This window comes from Symphalangus syndactylus, chromosome 3, assembly GCF_028878055.3.
Source record: "Symphalangus syndactylus isolate Jambi chromosome 3, NHGRI_mSymSyn1-v2.1_pri, whole genome shotgun sequence".
In the NCBI taxonomy this organism is placed as follows: Eukaryota; Metazoa; Chordata; class Mammalia; order Primates; family Hylobatidae; genus Symphalangus; species Symphalangus syndactylus.
Window position 1 is genome coordinate 45811284 of NC_072425.2, and position 16114 is coordinate 45827397.

At 47.6% G+C, this 16114-nt stretch overlaps 1 protein-coding gene across 2 annotated transcripts in view; it reads right to left on the reverse strand.

Annotated features, from left to right (window-relative positions):
* COL15A1 (collagen type XV alpha 1 chain) overlaps positions 1-16114 on the reverse strand; it is a 133769-nt gene that overhangs the window by 21683 nt on the left and 95972 nt on the right. For both annotated transcript variants that reach the window (XM_055271692.2, XM_055271691.1), the window contains 12 exons: positions 15475-15510; positions 14905-15045; positions 14641-14709; positions 13854-13889; positions 13664-13747; positions 11330-11395; positions 9503-9538; positions 6982-7044; positions 4477-4545; positions 4343-4378; positions 1292-1345; positions 1131-1190 (listed from right to left, as the gene is read on the reverse strand). In XM_055271692.2, the coding sequence (XP_055127667.1) occupies positions 1131-1190; positions 1292-1345; positions 4343-4378; positions 4477-4545; positions 6982-7044; positions 9503-9538; positions 11330-11395; positions 13664-13747; positions 13854-13889; positions 14641-14709; positions 14905-15045; positions 15475-15510 (750 nt within the window). The remainder of the gene's footprint in view (positions 1-1130; positions 1191-1291; positions 1346-4342; positions 4379-4476; positions 4546-6981; positions 7045-9502; positions 9539-11329; positions 11396-13663; positions 13748-13853; positions 13890-14640; positions 14710-14904; positions 15046-15474; positions 15511-16114) is intronic.

Here is a 16114-nt window from a genome sequence, read left to right on the forward strand (position 1 = left end):
CACTGAGATTGCAACTCAGATTCTGACTCCCAGTTGATAGTGAGCCTAAGGCCTCCCTATCAGTGCATTATCAGTATAGGGGTGGAAATGGACTGCAGGGGTCTCTCATGTGATATATTGCCAGAGGAAATGTGTCTCAGAAATGCAAGCATAAATGCAAAACTCTTGTTAGATAGCACAGTCATTTTCAAAGTGAGGCCAGCTTGGCCTTAATACCATGCAACAATTTCTCCTCTAAGCCTAGAGGCAGGAGCTTGCAGCAGGAGAGGTGAGGCTTTGAGGGCATGCATGAAGAGTTTAGCCCATGCGGAAGGTATACTGATCACTCTAAATGAAGGCATGAGTGTCTGGTTTATCTGCCCCTAATGCTTCAGGAAAATAGTATTTCTGGATTTCTGGGCATACAAAGCAAAAGCAGTGTGGCACAAACAGAAGCAGCAATAGACTTAGAGCTGTGTTTACATCTTGGTTTGGGGATTATTAGCTGGGTCACCTTGGGTGGGTGCCTTGACTACTAGAGGCCCCAGTATCCTCTTATGTAAAACGAGATCCCTGCATAGTGTCTCATGCAATAGTTATCACCAAGACTAAATGAGAAACTCTCCTTAAAAGCACTTTACACAGTGTCTGGTACATAGCAGCTGCTGAATAAACATTGGCTTTTTTCTTCTAGACCAGGGTCCCTGCTGCTGCCCAGTGTTTGCCAACCTGCGAGGCCCCACCTAAGTAGCTGATCTGCCTTTGATACTGACTTCCAGCACTCACTGAGCCCCTAGTGATGTGAGCGATCCCTGGGACTGTGTAAAGGAGGGGAGAGGTGACATTACCCTAGAGTTAGAGGTCCTGGGATTCGGAACCACATTTTCTGAGCATGACCAGATCCCTTTCTCCCCTACTCCCTCTGGGTCCTACACAAGGAAGTCTATTCTCCACTAAGGTGTTTTAGGTGGCAGGACCCTCCTGAGAGGGAGCTGAAGGACAGGGCTGGGTGGGAGGACCTTTGGCAGTGGCAGTGAAGGAAGAAGAACAATATTCCTGAACATTCAGTCCACAGGCCCTGCTCTGTGGACCCCCCACTCTCTCACCCTCTCTGGACACCAACCTCCGGCTCCATCCCCAGGGTGACTCACCTGCATAATGACCCCTGGATCTCCTTTGGCACCCTTGAGGCCATTCAATCCTGGGCGACCCTGGAACCCACAGCACACACCTCAGTAAACCCTCCGCCCACAGACCAGCCTGGCCCATGTGTCCTCCCCCTCCAGCCTGTCCAATGAACACTGATACCTACAGGTCGCCCAGGGAGGCCAAATTCTCCTTTATGTCCTGGTGGTCCCTTGGGCCCCTAGAGGCAAAACAAATGCCAGATTAGAAAAGAACAGAAAGTCTGGGTTCAGAGAAATGAGGACTGCAAGCACGCTTTTGCAGGCAGTGGTGACGATGATCCACTGACAGGAGGAAGGAGGGCAGGGGGCCAGGCAGAAGCCCCTGCCTGCGGCCTCCTTGTCTCTAGCCTCTCCGCTTTCAGCTAGAAGCACCTGCTCAACCCACACCATCCCCTGCTTTCCTACAGGCTCCAACCCACCCCAGACTCTGGACCCAGCCCCTCGCAGTCAGGGTTAACTAAGGAGCAAGAGGTCAGTAGCTCAGGGCTGCAGCTCCCTGGTAGCCAGGCGCTGGGCCAGCCCAGAACATGGACCTCTGCCCTAGGTCTTATGTCCCAGGGCTTATCGCATCCCCCATTCTGAATAACGCAGCCCTGCCTCGCCCCTCAGGTCAGCCTGGCCTGATAACCCACTCTAGGATTTGGTTCCTTCCTTGCTCTAACCTGCCCCTAGGAACCAGAGTCTTGGTCTGACACCCCAGTCATCCAGCTGAGTTCCAGACCATGGGCCCTATTTCAGTGCTGTCTTTCCAGGACCACAGGCTTCTAGAGCCACTGTTCTGTTGCAACCTTCAGGAATCCTCCTGCCTTCTAGTGTCTGGGATGCAAATTACTTGGTTGACAATACCACAGATGTTGTACGTCTTCCTAGAACATATTCTACCCTCGGCCTGTGCCTTTCCAACCCTGTAGCTGGGTCTGCCGTGTCTCCCAGAGAATGACTGGTTTAAGCCTGGGGCACTCCAAGTCGCTTTTCCTCCTACCATTAACATACATAGCCATGCTCTGAAAAGTGGCAAATAAAAACTGAGTTGAAACAGGGTCAGTACGTAAAGTACCTAGTCTGTATTACTCTTAGGGAAAGAAAAGCAAAGACATGGGGTTGACAGAGCACAGGCCACTTGGTTGGTAGGTTCTAGTGCAACACTTCCTGACATGGTTTGGCTTTGTGTGCCCACCCAAATCTCTTCTTGAATTGTAATTCCATAACCCCCGCATGTCATGGGAGGGACGTGGTGGGAGGTAATTGAATCACGGAGGCAGTTTCCCCCATGCTGTTCTCATAACGGTGAATGAGTTCTCCCTAGAGATGATGGTTTTATAAGTGTCTGGCATTTCCCCTGCTAGCACTTATTCTCTCTCCTGCTGCCCTGTGATGAGATGCCTCCCACCACAATTGTAAGTTTCCTGAGGCCTCCTAGCCATGCGGAACTATGAGTCAATTAAACCCCTTTTCTTTATAAATTATCCAGTCTCGGTATTTCTTCATAGCAGCATGAGAATGGACTAATACACTTCCCAAACATCAATGTGTGTTAAGAATCACCTGGATCTTGTTAAAAATGCAGATCCAGTATGTCTTGGGTGAGGCCTGAGATTCTACAGTTCTAAGAAGCTCCCAAGTGATGTCAGTGATGTTGGTGCATGGTCTACACTTAGTGTAACAAGACACCAGTGAATTTGAGAAGGAGTTATAAGCTACACTGGTCACTAGGGCCATGGCTAGCCCATACAGCACCTTCATGCAAATTAGAAGAAGGTGCCACTTACTGCCTGTGTTTGGCAAGCTGTGTCCAAGCTGGGCTTCAGTAGGAACCACCGCCATGGCATCTGCAGCAGCCTGCTGGCCCCCACCACTAACTATTTGTATTTTCCACAGTATTTGAGGTTAGTAGGTGGTTAACCAGTAGTTAACATAAGAATCTCTCAGTCTGTCTTAGCTGCCTGATTTTGGGTGTCCACTCTTCCTAACTTCAGGGACCAAAGGCCTCAGAAGGTCTTTTGAAGGATTCACCTCGAAAGTTACAGGGCATTCTTCAAAGATACAAGTCTGTTACAGAAATGTGAGGTCCTTTCTCCCCATACCTGAGATCCAACTTCAACCAAACAAACCTGTATACAATTCTCCAGCCCAAAATGTTTCAAATGTTCAATGTTTCAAATATTCATTAGAGGCAGTGAGGTTCATTTGAGAACAGACTGGACCTAAAGCCTGACAGGCTGGCCTCAAATCCCCACTCTGCCACTTACAAGCTGTGTCACATGGGCAGGTTACTTAACCTCCTTGGGCCTTAGTTTCCTCATCTATAAAATGGGGATTCTGAGAGTCACTTCTTGGGGTTGTGAAGATGAAATGAGATGACCTATGTGAAGCATCAGTACAGTCTGACCCATAGAGAATGTTCTACACAGGGAAGTAAGTTTAGGGTTCACCCTTGAGAGAAATGGCGAGAGCTGCTCAGAAGCCCAGACGGGTTATGGATTTCCAGCGCCGTAAGGCCAGAAGGGCCCTAATATCATTTAGTACTAATTCAGTCCCTTCAATGTGCAGATGGGAAAACAGGAGTACAGAGAGAGAAGAGGGCTTGCACAAGGTCTCACAGCAAATGAGTGGCATATTCACAACCAGAATCAAAAATCCCAGAGGTTTTGCGGGGTTCCTTTGAGGGTTTCCTGGGAAATTGGTCACCTTTAGCTGGCAAGTTCTGTGGTATAACTGCAAGTGTACCTCTCCTTCCTGGACACACAGCTAAACTATATTCTGAGGCCACAAGCATCTGGGTTTGGCTTACGGAATGTGCCAGAAGTGATGTTTATTATCTTCCACAATCTCTTCCCCCTCCCCAACTTCAGCCTGCCAGCTCCTGTGCAACCTTGAATCCACAAGATGGCAGAGTCACAGAATGGAAGCATCCTGGATCCCTGAGTCACTTCTTGGAGGAGAGATGCCAAGCTGAGAACAACCACAGTGGACTTTGCAGGAGCGAGAAATAAGCTGCTATTGTGTTAAATCACTGAAAAGTATTTATTTAATTGTAGTTAGCCTTACCCTAGTATATGTACATTTTGCCACACCTTTGAATTTTCATAACTGGGACAACTAAATCTAACCAAATCAAAGTACGAAAAATGCTTCAAACTCCAGTCCAAATCCAGCTGAGAGATGCTCTGACTTACCATTGGTCCTGGGGCTCCGTGCATTCCAGGTTCACCCTAAAACAGGAAGATATGTACTTGTCACTGTTTGGGACAGAAACAAAGATGCGAAGCTGGGGCAGATATGTGCCTGCAGGGTCTGGTGACATAATTACCTTTTTCCCCATCAGCCTTTCTAGAGGAATGTCGCCTGTCAGGATGGCACCCGGCTCTCCCTTCTCGCCCTGCAATTCAGAGAACATCTCAATGAAGTCAGGACTCCTCCTTGCCACCTTGTCTAGAGAGTTTTGTACAGAGACTCCTCCTTGCCACCTTGTACAGAGACCTGCAGCCATGATTTGTTTCTCTTGCCTTCATCCTACTTGAAACTCCACTGCTCCAAAATTACCTCTTGCTAGAGTATTGCAACAGCCTCCTAAATGAATGAATGTTCTCTCAGCCATTCCCTCTATGCACCATCAGAGTTACTGTCCTAAGGCACAGGACAGTCCTGTCTTCCATGCCCCTTCAGGGCTCCCACTGATAACAGATTTGCATCCTCACTCTCAACCCTCCAGGATCCAGCCCCAGTGTGGTCCTGTCTATCTCCTGCCATATGGTGCCCTCAAGGAACCTCTGGCTCCCAACGTATTTGACAGCTTGCTTTCCTAGCAACTCAATCTGAGATCTGTTCCCACCAAGAATACTTATTCTTGTTAAAACACCTGAAATTAGGAAAGAGATGATGGTATAAAAACTAGAGGCCTCTGTCAACATGGAGGCCTTGTGTCTCCGTATGCAACGTTGCCTCCAAACTCTAAACTCCTGTGCAAACATTTACTTAGTTAGGCAAAGCTATCCCAGATGTTGGGAATGAGTGATGGGTAGACTGGTGGCAAGAACACAGGATCCTGCCCCCAATCCTGTCCTCAGCGGAGCCATCTACTATGCTAGAGGCTGCTGAGAAGATGCTTGTCCAGAGAACAAGGCCAGGTGCAGAAACCTTCTATCTGACTCTGAGGCTTTGGCCCTAAACTTCAATGCTGGCCCCTGGGGAGCAGGACTGAGCCACACAGAAGTCTCTCTTCAATGGGGCTGGGAGTAGCTAGGACAGTGGCATCAAAGCAAGCAGAGCAGCCTCTTTCTTCCATCCCCCTATGCCCACACCTGGTATTTAGATCTTACCACTCCACTGGTGAGGAAAGGTAGTCCTGAGCACGCCAGCAGGGAGAAGAAGCAAGCACAAGCATTAGAAGCAGAGTGAGAGAAAGCGCGTTCGCTGCAATGGCCAGAGCAGAACCGCCTGGCTGCCTGGACCAGTCATTCAAGGTGGCAGGAGGTTAGGGCGGGGACGTCACGTCCATCCCTCTAGATCCAGCTGACCTCACCACGTAGGAAACAGAGTGTTTAAACAGAGTGTTTAAAGCAAGAGATGTTCTTGCTTCACTGGGCCTCCTCCCAAGCCTGAGCTGGCCAGCCCTGGTCCATCTCCACAGGCCTGTGGCAGCAAAAGCATCCCAAGACACATCCCCATGTGAAGCCAAACCTTCACCCGGCATACCAAGCCCTCCATGCCCTGGACCCTCTCCTCCTTGGAGACCATTTTATTATAGAATGGTAGGGGGAGAGAAGAATGAGAGGAGCTTAAGTTCCCCCCCCGCCCCCCACAGAGCACACCCACCCTCCTTGACTCCCCATGGCAGGCTCAGGGGATTGAACAGTGCTCCCACTGGCTTTGCACAAAGCTCCATTCCAGCTGTAAGCATGTGCTCTGTTAGTTCTTCGCATATCTCTTCCTCATCTTATTTCTATATCCCTATGCCTAGCACAGGAAACTGCCTGGCACACCACAGGGGTCAGTGGACGAAAGATGGATGAGTATATACATGGATGGGTGAATACATTAATCTGTTTATGGACGTCACTCTCCCCCTTATCTATAAAAACCAACTGGAAAGTTAATTCTAAGAGGCAAACACAAAAGAATACACGCACAACAATAGGTTTGGTACCCTGGGAGTTCTCAGGAAGTGTTCTGTGTGCTAAGTATTTATTCCGTAGATTTTGGACCAAGACTGTCATTCAACTGCAGAATGCTCAACTTATAATTTAGAAATAATAACATTTGTTCTAATCATTAATTATACATGCTTTCGTCCAACAAGTGTATTCAGTACCATTTGTATACCAGGCCCCGTATTAGTATTGGAGCTATGGAAAAGAAGCTGGCAGGATGCCTGTCCTCAGGCAGTGCATGTTCTAATGGGGATGCCCAGCAGGTGGTTAGACAAAGCACAGTGTGTGTGAGAACAAAGGAGTGTTGAGTTGAGTTCTGTTTCCAAATTATGGTAAAAATCAATTTCACTACCCACTTCGTACCTTCTCGTCTCATAGAGAACCTGGAGATTAAAAAAGTTAACAGCTGGAAAGTGACTGCCAGTAAGTATGGGGTTTCTTTCTGGTATGATGAAAATGTTCTAGAATTACAGAGTGGTTCATGAGGTTGTACAACCTTATGAGCCCACCAAAAATCACTGAATTGTGCAATTTAAAGGGGCGAATTTTATGGTATGTGAATTGTATCTCAAAGAATAAAAAAGTTAATAGCTACTTTCAGCTAGTCTGAAATGTTTAGCAAATTCCAGCGCCCAATCCCACCCAGATACCTGGGCCCCTCTTACCTGTTCTCCTTTTAGTCCTGGAAAGCCAGGTAAACCAGTGTCACCTTTTGGTCCTCTAGGGCCCTGGAAGGAATTGTTATATAGTATTTGGTTGTTTGTTAAGATTAAAATGCATAAACCAATCAGAAATATATTTTTTCTCAACAGTAGAATAGACACTGGCTGGATGGGAATAGCCTGGCACCCCAGCCCATCCCAGCCAGTGTCTATCTCTCTTTTGTTTTGTAACGTCTAGTTAGCAGTATTTTTAGTGTTATCATATGATATGTGCCTTTAGAAGATGTAAAAAGTTCAGAAAATCAGCCAGGCTCAGGGGCTCAACAGTAGAATAGTTCCCCCAGGCAGGTGGAAGTCACGATTATCTATGACATTTTCTTAACCTTAAGTGGTCCAGAAATTGTGGTCTGGTAGAAAGAAGATAGCACTGAGTGTTAAGAGGCCTTGAGGCTTCACGCTTTTTTGAACATTGGTTTCCTCCAACTGGGCACTACTGATCCAGCCTCTTATCTGGGCCTGCTGCCTCTGCTTGCCCCACAGCTCCTCCAGGCCACCCTGCAGCCCGCCTCCTCCACTATCCCCTTCCACGACTCCCACCCCTTCTCTGGCTCCCCACTACCTATGAGATGGGACCCAGGTACCTTAGCCTGGCACCCCAGCCAATCCCAGCCAGGCGTCAACATCTCATCTCCCACACCATCAGGTTGACTCCCTTCCTGCAGCCTCTCTGCACTCCTCCATTGCTTCTGCACCAGCACTCATGCCATCCCCCCATAGGAATGCCCACCCACCCCTCTGCAGAGCCAAATCCACACATGCGGCCAGAGGCAACCTATTCTCAACTCCAACAGACACTGAATGCCTGTGACAATGACTCACACAGCCACATCTGCCTCAAAAAGGCATTTCAACACTTTCTTACTATTTTAACTTTTCACAAGTTCCTGTCTTGTCTGGATGAAAGAGTGAATTACCCATTACAGCAGTGGCTTTCAACTATTTGTTATTATTGTTTAGCAGTGAAACTCTTTTCTTTCCTTTTTTTTCCCCCAAATAAAGTCTTAAATGAAAGCCTAATATATACAAATATGTCCAGTGAAGCTTCCCTTATTGAAGGTCAGTGGCCTGGAATGTGCCTATTTGGCCCCCTCCTTACTCCCTGCAGTGGAGGTCCTGGAGGCTCTCCTGCAGAGCCTGGGACTCCCTCAGTAACACAGGACCACTCATTTAGAGGAAAATGTGCTCTGAAACGTGCCCCAGGTCTTGCAGCAGCCAAGCCAGGGCTGGAGCTTTGGGATTTGGCCTTTTCTTCTGCTAACCAAGAGTCACGGTCAGAGTCATGGCCACAATCATGGTCACAATCACGGTCATGGTTGCCATTCTCTCTTTTGTTTTATAACATCTAGTTAGCAGTATTTTTAGTGTTATCATATGATATGTGCCTTTAGAAGATGTAAAAAGTTCAGAAAATCAGCCAGGCTCAGGGGCTCATGCTTGTAATCCCAGCACTTTGAGAGGCTGAGGCAGATGGATTGCTTGAGCTCAGGAGTTCCAGACCAGCCTGGGCAACATGGTAAAACCCCATATCTATCAAAAATACAAAAAATTAGCCAGGCATGGTGGCACATATGCCTGTAGTCCCAGCTACTCGGGAGGCTGAGGTGGGAGGATCACTTGAGCTCAGGTGGCAGAGGTTGCAGTGAGCCACTGCACTCTAGCCTGGATGACCAGAGTGAGGCCCCTTCTTAAAATAAATAAATAAATAAAACGTTCAGAACATTATAAAGAAATAGAAAAGGAGGCCATTGATCATTCCGCCATCAAGAACAAATTTCTATTACATTTGTGATACATTTCCTTCATTTATCCAGAAGCAGTGCATGTCACCCGTTGGCATTAGGCCTTTCAGAGCTGCAGTGCTTTGGAGAAATCGACCAGGTCCCACACTGAAGCCAAGCCTTACTTTTAGACAGGCTCAAACTTTTAGACAAAACTAATCTCTTTCTACACGGAAGCATGTTTTCACCTTCCATGGTGAAAGCCCCATAGGGGTGCACACAGACGATTAATTATTAGATGTCTATTCCATGGTTCCCTCCTTTGCGCCCCCTCCATCGCCATCATCCTCTCTCTTTAGGGATTTATCTACTTGAAATGCTTGACTCATCCACTTGCATTCATAGCAAGCCAACTGCTGTTTCAGGCTTTGATTGGTCCTGGATAGAGAAAGATGAGTAAGACTGAGCCCTCCACAAGTTGTTCACAGGATGGTCAGGAAAAAAAAGACAAGGGCACAAATAACTGTTATTTAAGGCAGAAAAGAACCACAGGAGTGGTGACAATAAAGCCTTATGGGACTTAAAGAAGGGGACACTTCCAGGTGGGAGAACCAAGAAAAAGTTAATGAACAAGATGCCACAGGAGCTCAGTCATGCAGAGATGGAGGAAATGCCATTCCAGGTGGAAGGAACAGAATGATCGCAGCCACAGGGCACAGATAGAAGAAGGCGAGGGTGGTACTTACTGCAAATCCTGGCAGCCCAGGCAACCCGTCCGGCCCCTGTGACACACCAAAGACAGAGCACGCTGGATTAGGAGCAGCATTTCCAGAGTCAGCAGGACCCCTTCCCTCCCAGCCCCTTCCAAAGGCCTCAGCATGTTCCCACAGCTGGGAAGACGGATTGACACAGCATTAGGGAAGAAGGGGCCCTGTGATGGTCTGGATTTGCCAAGGGGAGGACAGTGACTGGAAAAAATGCAAGGAAGAGAAAGAAGGGGTGGAGGCATGGTAATGCAGGCAGACAAGGCCCAGGGACTGTGAGGACAGGGATGCCCAATCTCTGGTTTTAGTCTGTCTGTGTTTTGCTTCAGTATCCACCCACCTAATACCCAAAACCTCCAATAGCTTGGGGAAAACAAAGACCTCTTGGGAAGAAACTTTCACTTGTTAGCTGGTTTGCTCTAGGGTTTCATTATTGAGGTATTTTGGATGATTTGTTTTCATAGAAATCAAATGGATGCAGTACAGAGGAGACAGGAAGATGGCTCACAATGAGGTCACTCAGCAGGGGAGAAACCTGGTGCCAGAAGAGTCTGCAGATATTTGCAGGAATCTTGGGGCAGCACTAGATTTTCCCCTGGACCTGGATGAATGGGGTTCAGGGCAACCTCATGGGGATCTGCAGGAGAGGCAGGGACATCGGCATTGCACAGCTGTGAAGGTATAAAACTGTCTCCACAATGACTTGCACAGAGCGTCACAGTGTGCTAAGCAGTTCACATCCCTCACTTCTTACAAGTTGCCTCAAAGCCTGGTGAGGTGTCATCAGAGAAGAGAATTAGGGGCTCAGAGTGGTGTGTGGAGAAGATGGGGCTGCAACCCCAAGGCTCCTAAGGCCAGAGCTCCTTCCTTTCCCCGCTGCTGACCAGCAGACGCTGGGAGATGCAATGAGGATTTATTCTACAGGCTGTAAGAGGAAGCTTCCCTCGTCTTAGGGCCATTGTGCCATGAGTCAACTCTGCCAACTTGCAGAAATAATGTATATTTCGGGTTTTCTTTGTTTGTTTTGAGACAGAGTCTCACTTTGTTACCCAGGCTGGGGTGCAGTGGTGCGATCTTGGCTCACTGCAACCTCCGCCTGCCAGGTTCAAGTGATTCTCGTGCCTCAGCCTCCCGAGTAGCTAGGATTACAGGCACATGCCACCATGCCCAGCTAATTTTTGTATTTTTAGTAGAGACAGGGTTTCAACATGTTGGCCAGGCTGGTTTCAAACTCCTGATCTTGTGATCTGCCTGCCTCAGCCTCCCAACGTGTTGGGATTACAGGTGTGAGCCACCATATCTGGCCAAAAATAATGTATATTTCTTATATACATTATAGCCCCATTTTAGAGATCTGGAAATTAACACACAGATAATTTCCAGATTTCTAAAATGGGGCTATAAAGACTAGAATGAGTCCATTTCCTCCTCGTGCTCCAGTTTCCCTTGAGCACAAGGAAAGGTGTCTCCAGGCTCTTCCTATTCTGTGAAATAAGATAATGTAAATAAAAGCAGGCCAAAAGTGTGCAACAGATGTCATTTGCTTGTTACTTAGCTTCCTGTGATTTCCATGACACATATTTCTGGTGCACAGGACTGGAAGCTTCCACTGCTTTGGACACAACTTTCCACATGATCAAATTAATGTGAAAGCAACTTTTCAAAAAATGCAAAGCTTTCTTTCCATTCTACTTTGATATATTCTAGCGCTACGCTTCAGGAACTAAAAGGATTCCAAAGCAACCCGACTTTGTTTCAACAGGGGCGTCTGGGTAAAAGCCACATTCTGGGGCAGCTGTAGATACCAACCGGAGGCCCCACCAGCTCAGGAATGTCCGAGAAATTCATGAATCCATGGGTGATATTGATCAAGGACTGAAAAGAGAAAAATCAGACAATGAGGACAAAGGATGGCATGTGTTCTGCCTTGTTCCTGGCAGCAAAGCTTTAATTAAAGTCACCCAGCATAGCGGAACACCGCAGACACTGAGAACGCCCTCAGCCCACTGCCAAACACAGCTCTCCCTCACCCTTATAAAACAGCTCTGAGCCGCCTTCGCACTTTCTTCCTTTACTTAATTTTTAAATCACACAATATACGAATGTCTTCTCTTTTTAGAGTTTAAACATATACATATTATATGCACCCACAGAAAGCACAGTGTTGGGGTGTGTGTGTTTGTCCATGTGGTTATTTTACATAAATGGCATCAGGCTGTATTACTCCTCAACTTGCTTTTTTCACTCGGCCATATTGTGTGGAGATCTTTCCATGTGCAATTTTGGAATATGGATATTTTTAGCTTTAAAAGACTGCCAAAGAGCCATCCAAAGGGGCCAATTTACACTTCCACCAGAAGCACATGAGATTACCTTTTTCCCCACACCCTTACACATATTTGATTTTTAAAAATCATGTTGTTTTTTTTTTCTTCTAACTTTAGTCATCCTTTTTCCAGTTATTTGGGGCTTGTCTTTCTGTGGTCTACCAGCATGATGTTTTTTCTTTCTAAAGGGCCAAGATTTTTCATAATGTGATGTCTTAATATTAAATGGATGCGATCTGGTCCCAGCCCACATTCCAGCCTTCTCTCCAATTTCCGTCATTCTCCACACACGCCCATGTGCACTATCCTCTGCCAGTCAGCTCCCTGGGCCTGGAGCACACCACATTGTCCTACTCTCTGCTTCGGCTCAGGGCGTCCCTGACACTAGAACTTCGGAAGTTCTGTCCTCCATGCCTACCTGGTAAAATCCTTCTCAGCTTTCCAATCCCTGCTCAAAGATACTTCCTCTAGGAAGTCGTCCTTGATTCCTCATATCCCAAACAGTCTTTTCTCCCTTGTTCCCCTCTTTATGTTCCTTTGTCGCTCAGTTACAGCTCTGTTACAGCCCTTCTCCTGACTTCACTGGAGGCTCCTTAAAGATAGGAACTCTGTCTTACGTATCTTTATTTTTAATTTTTTAAAATAGAAACTTTTTAATATCAGAGACAGGGTCTCGCTATGTTGCCCAGACTGGTCTTGAGCTCTTGGGCTCAAGCAATCCTCCTGTCTCGGCCTCTCAAAGTGCTGAGATTACAGGTGTGAGCCACTGTGCCTGGCCTTACTTATCTTTACACCCACAGAGCCTAGCATGGACCTGATGCAGAGTGCAGGTCCATGAGTGCTTATGCCAGAGTGTTTATTATAGGAATAGAGAATTCAATGACACCCAACATTTCATCCAGCAAACACTGATTAAACCAGCACTATGAGGCCAGTGGTGGGGATACAGAGAAGAAAAAAAGCCCCAGAGGGCAGGTGGAGGAGTGAGACATGTAAATAGGCCATTGCTGTACCGTGATGGGGGTTTGAAGGATGAAGGTACTGCCTTCCTTGTTGAGGAGAGTTGGGAAGAGGATGTTTTCCTCCATTTGTGTGGACATCTTCCCATGTGGAATTTTGGAGAATGGGTATTTTTAGTTTTAGTTTTAATAGACCATCAAAGAGCCATCTAAAGGGAGCACACAAAGATGTTTCCTGTGACATGAAGGCTGTAATCCTTGGTTTCTCTTAGCTCCTGTACCCCCTCCGTGGTGAGGTGGAGGGACCTTCCTGATGGGCAGTTTGGGAAGCACCAAGGGGCATGCCCAGCTCAGCCGCACTTCCTTCCTTCAGATCTGCCTGCCTCCGGGAAGCACATCCGGCAACTCATAGGCAAGTCCGTCTGATTGGCAGGAACATGTGGCTCTCCCACTGGGTGAGAAGGCCTTCCACCTAACCTCCATCAGTAATCAAGGTGGTATCTGGGCCTGCCTCATCTTTGGCTTTATTTCTCAATGTGCTCTGCACTTGGCTGGGGAAGGTGTGCACTGCTTATCTGGAGCTTCCTCAAGACCCCAACATCTCTAATGCTCCCAGCCTGTTTTTTCAATTGACCCCAAATGCTGCTAATCAGAAGAGACAAATCTGGAAGCACCATGTGAGAGAACAGTGGAACTGGGGGAGGAACAGATAGGTGCTGGCAGGTGGAAGTTCTAACACCAGGCACTGGCTACATGCCTCCTGCATAGCCAGCAGCTTTGAAGTCATGGACAACCTTCTCTTCCCTTTGGCAAAGGTGGAAAATATGTAGACAAGCTCTGACCTGGATGATACTCACACTAGACAAGACCTCGATGCGCCCAGGTGGCCCTCTCGGCCCAGGGGGTCCCACAATACTGGCTCCATCCATCCCCCTTTCTCCCTGGTCAAAGCAGCAAGAAGTGAGAAAAAATTCACTGTACAGGGATAATGCTCCTAGAATCAGGCTGGAAAGCCCTCCCACCCCCACCTTGGCTCTGTGACCTCACCTTGGCTCCCCGGTCTCCTTTCTCTCCTTTGGGACCCTGGAAAAATAAACAAACATAAATATTCTTCTAGTCACTTTGCTCACCTCCATCTAGCCTCTTGTCTCACCATCTCCCTCTAAGTTTTCATGCTTATTTTGTCCCAGGCAGTGGGAACCAAGGATAAGCGAAAAATACCCCTTCTGGAGTCAGAAGGAAGCAACACCCCACAGAGTGAGAGAATCAGCGGCCCTCTCCCAGCACTGGGTGAGGGTCCTCTTGACCCTGAATCTGTGCTAGACTGAAGGGCTCAGCTCTGGGTCCCATTTAACAAAGAGAATGAAATCCAGGGGATCGGTCTTCCTGAGAGCCCATATCACATCGTGGCAGGAGATGGACAACACCTGCCAGGGGCTGGAGGCAGTAGGGAGGGGCACCTGCCAGGAGCACAGGGCTTTGACCTGGGGCAAAGTGTGTGCATTGAATGGGGCAACCAGAGGGAGGAAATAAAGTAGAGATGCTTAGAGGTAAGAGACAGAAAAGGCAGAGGGAGAGAGAGAAATAGATGAAGAGAGATAAAAATGATTTTCAAGTTCTCTTCCCACATCATGTTTTCTGCAAAACTTCTATGCTGCTCCTCAAAGACACAAGCTGTAAAGAGCATCTCATTTCCCTATTGCACAGCTGGGGGCTGGAGGCACAGAGAAGGTGAGTTATTGAAAGTGGCAGAGCCGGGATGCAGCCCACAGCTTCCTCACTGTAGTGTGACAGTGTGACAACCCTCATAATGAAGGTTTCAGAGGTGACCTACGATTGCAGCCGTTGGTCTGGAGAGTTTGGGTTCATTCAATAGCTGGGTGCTTCCAGAGCCTTCGGTATCCTGGGGAAGGAGCAAGAATGAGAATTTCAGATCCAGTTCCTGGGCACCTACTTGTGCCAGGTGTGGTGTTGGAAGCTGGCGGCTCACAGGGGAATCCACACAGCCTCTGCCCTGAGACCAGGGTTTAGCTAGCTGGTCTTTCCAGTAGCCCTTAGTACACATCATTTTTATAACCACAGAAAAGGGGAAAAGTACCTCAAATCCAAGTCCCATTGTGCATCCAGGGCCTGGGGGCCCAGGGGGTCCAGGAGGCCCTGGGGGTCCCATGACCCCAGGAGGGCCAGCTTGTCCCTTTTTCCCCGGGGGTCCAGGTAAGCCTCTGTTGCCAGGGTCACCCTGTAGGAAAGAGGGCAGGCTTATTATCCAGCCCTGGGTTCACTCATGGAAGTAACAACATGCATGCCTGAATCAGAAAATCACACTTTGAAGTTAATTAGGTTGATGAATTCTCCAATCGGTACCGCTTAATGGTACAGAAACAGCTGTCTTGCTAATTGACATTTCACTTGGAGATAAGCTGATGCACTCATCTGAATGCATTTGGAGGGAGGGGTGAGGAAGGAGAAAACATTGAAGGGTGTTTACTCCCCACCATCCCCAGCTGTTCTGCCTTCTCTGAGCAATTCCTTTGAGATGTGTTCCTCTCTGTTCCACGACATTTATATGTTCAATACAATATTCCAGCCCAGCAGTCCAACTATAGTAAACTCAAAGAAAGGGGAGGAGGGAGAAGAAAGCTCTTTTTTTTTTTTTTTTTTTTTTTACCTTTTCACCAACTGAGCCATTAGGCCCTCTTGCTCCCTGGAAAAAAACAAAAACAAAAACAAGGACCAATTAATGCATATCTCATTAGGTATGTTCTGAAGACAATGCACAATTATGGACTCTTAGGTAGCAGGATATTAAAATAGGACTCTTTCTGTCTCAGATTGGTGTCTCCAAACCAAACACATTACAATAGGTGCCAGTCTGTTGGGCAGGTCATGCTGAAAGCTTGTGAAACCCACTTTTCAACCATCAGCTCATCACTTAACTCAAGAGTAAACCAGAGAAGTTAAAGATTAACAAGGGAGAGATCATAGAAGACTTCGCTTGGAGAGCTGCCAGCGGACTGGAGTGGTCCCCTTCCCCACCCTTCCCATGACGGAGGTAGAGGGTACTTCACCCACTCTAAAGCGAGGGAAGGGGCTTCAAGATCTGAAATGTATCTCCTAGACTTCTGGATATATGGGGGATGATGACTGGCTCTCTTGTGGAAAGATCTAAAGACCCAAAGCTGGCTGGAGTAGTCCCCAGAAGACAGAATTGGGGAGGAGTTGCATTAGAGCAGGTTGCATGTCCACGCCCAGTGGGGACCACACTACAGTTTCCTGAGGGGTTAGATGCAGATCTCACAGAAGGGAGT